Source organism: Palaemon carinicauda, chromosome 19 (assembly GCF_036898095.1).
Source record: "Palaemon carinicauda isolate YSFRI2023 chromosome 19, ASM3689809v2, whole genome shotgun sequence".
Lineage (NCBI taxonomy): Eukaryota > Metazoa > Arthropoda > Malacostraca > Decapoda > Palaemonidae > Palaemon > Palaemon carinicauda.
This window is the reverse complement of record NC_090743.1, coordinates 121,378,085-121,380,584: the sequence shown is the minus strand read 5'-3', so window position 1 is coordinate 121,380,584 and position 2,500 is coordinate 121,378,085. Positions and strand designations below refer to the sequence as shown.

At 38.4% G+C, this 2,500-nt stretch overlaps 1 protein-coding gene across 1 annotated transcript in view; it reads right to left on the bottom strand.

Annotated features, from left to right (window-relative positions):
* LOC137658371 (uncharacterized) overlaps positions 1-2,500 on the bottom strand; it is an 8,914-nt gene that overhangs the window by 3,885 nt on the left and 2,529 nt on the right. The window contains exons 2-3 of the mRNA XM_068393044.1: positions 1,506-2,186; positions 1,214-1,372 (exon numbers count right to left, since the gene is read on the bottom strand). Of these exons, the coding sequence (XP_068249145.1) occupies positions 1,214-1,372; positions 1,506-2,186 (840 nt within the window). The remainder of the gene's footprint in view (positions 1-1,213; positions 1,373-1,505; positions 2,187-2,500) is intronic.

Sequence of the window (2,500 nt, the reverse complement as noted above, 5' to 3'; positions counted from 1 at the left end):
AATAAACTGTAAAAATAGACTATGTCAGCCTGTTCAACATAAAAACACTCACTGCAAGTTTGAACTTTGAAGTTCCACCTATTCAACTGCTTGATTAGAAAGATTATTCCACATTCTTGCCATAGCTGGAATAAAACTTCTAGAATACTGTGTAGTATTGAGCCTTATGATGGAGAAGACATGGCTATTAGTATCTAGAGCAGGGTGGCACTGTCTGGGAAGATTTGAATGCAAAGGATGGTCTGAAATATGAAAAATCTTATGCAACATGCATAAAGAACTAATTGAATGACGGTGTCAGAGATTAATATCGAGATCAGGAATGAGAAATTCAATAGACCATAAATTCTTGTTCAACAAATGAAGATGAGATTCAGCAGCTGAAGACCAGACAGGAGAACAATACTTGAAACAAGGTAAAATGAAAGAATTAAAGCACTTCTTCAGAATAGATTGATCCCTGAAAATCTTGAAAGACTCTCAATAAGCCTATTTTTTGAACAATTGAAGAAGATACGGACCTAAGGTGTTTTTCAAAAGCAAATTTGCTATCAATAATAACTCTTAAAACAATAAAAGAGTCGTACAGAGTTAAAGACACATTGTCAATACAGAGATGTGGATGTTAAGGAACCACTGTCCTCGACCTACTTACAACCATACTGTGAGTTTTGTTAGGGTTCAACTTTATGACCCACAGTTTGCACCATGCACTAATTTTAGCTAGGTCTCTATTAAGGAATTCAGCAACCCCAGATCTAATGGAATTTATGCAAATAGAGTAGCATCATCTGCATATGCAACGAGCTTGTTTTCTATGCCAAACCACATGTCAAGTGTATATAGTATAAAAAGTAATGGTCCAACAACACTGCCCTGTGGAACACCAGATATTACATTTGATTGAGTTTGAAAACAAGGGCTTCATGATTAACACAGTTAAAGGCAGCACTAAAATCAAGGCCAATTATACAAACTTTCTGACCACCATCAAAGGATTTCCATACACTGTTGGAGATTGTAAAGGCATCACATGCTCCGAGGCCTTAACGAAAGCCAAATTGCAAACTAAGGGACAGGTGATTACTTTCAGCAAACCTACTTAGAGTTAGAGATTCTAGATATGTATGAGCCAGAGAAGAAAAATTTAAAAGGAAAATAGATAAAAAAAAAGTGACGCAGACCCTACGAACAGTCAGTTCTGGATGCTCACCGTTAAGGACAGGATTCTGACTGCCCTAGAAGCCATTCCTTGGTCAATATTGCTGGCATAGTTAGGTTCTTCTGCTTCTTCTTCTTCATCTTCATCTTTCCAAGCAGCGGCCAAAACATCTTCGATTACGATTAGAGTATGTTGTGTGACATCGAATTCCTGATATAAGAGGGAGTTTAGTTAGAAGATGCTTCATCTCAGTTATCTTAAGTGGTATAAGGAACAGCAATAAAAGAATCAGTACTATTATCACTGCCATTATATACCTTGATTATGCCTGACATATTCATACCTTTTTAATGCTCATATAAGCAATATCCCGCTTTCTAATACACATCTGAGCATCAGACAGTGACTGCTGCAGGTTGTAAACTGTTTCATCGACGTTGTCGCCAATGGGGGTACTGGCACTGAAGTTCAGCACCGTCTCCATTTCTTTCTGGCATTCCACGATCACTGAAAGGCTCTTCTTCAACCTGGCACTGCTCTCTCTGATGCAGTCGATGATGTTGAGATGTTTTTGCCAGATTTCATTCAATTTTGCTTGGATCACAGTCCTCAGTTGCTCATTGGCCCTTCGCACCATCCCCTCGAACTGGTCGTTGATCTGAAGTAACTCTTCAATTTTGTTTTGTACGCTCCTGCTGTCGGCCAGGTTCTTTTCCTTGAATTCGTGGCACATCTGCCGCTGGGAAGCCACGAAGGAATTTCCTGCTTTCAACTTGCCTGGCTTTAAACCGACCGCGTCGAAGTAATGTATCATATCCAGGAGATGTCTGTTGATAATTAGGTCGTTGGTAGATTGGGCTTCGAAATGCTTACGGCATATAGGACAGCATTTTTCGTTTCTTCTGATGAGCTCTTCAAGACATGACGCGCAGAATGAGTGTGAGCAGGGTAGGATCAGGGGAATGACATATGCCTCTTTGAATTTCTCAGCGCATATCCCACACTCGACTATTGTACTTGCGGACTGAAAAAAAGAAATAGATCATCTAAGCAGAATATTCATATGATATAAACATTCTATGTATCAAAACTGAAGAATTTTATAAATTCTTTTATAAACCTAATGTATCCTGTGTGTTTTCTACAGTTTTATGTCTGTTATATCACAAAAAGGGTAATAATTGCCAATAGAATTTTTAGATGTCATTTTAATTGTATATATTGTATTTAATGAAGACAGTAGACGTGCTTATTTGAAGAAGCAGGACGCCTAACCTCTTTGGAAGGGTAACAGATCAGATTTGACATGGAATAACTCAACTCAGCCAAGAGATGTTG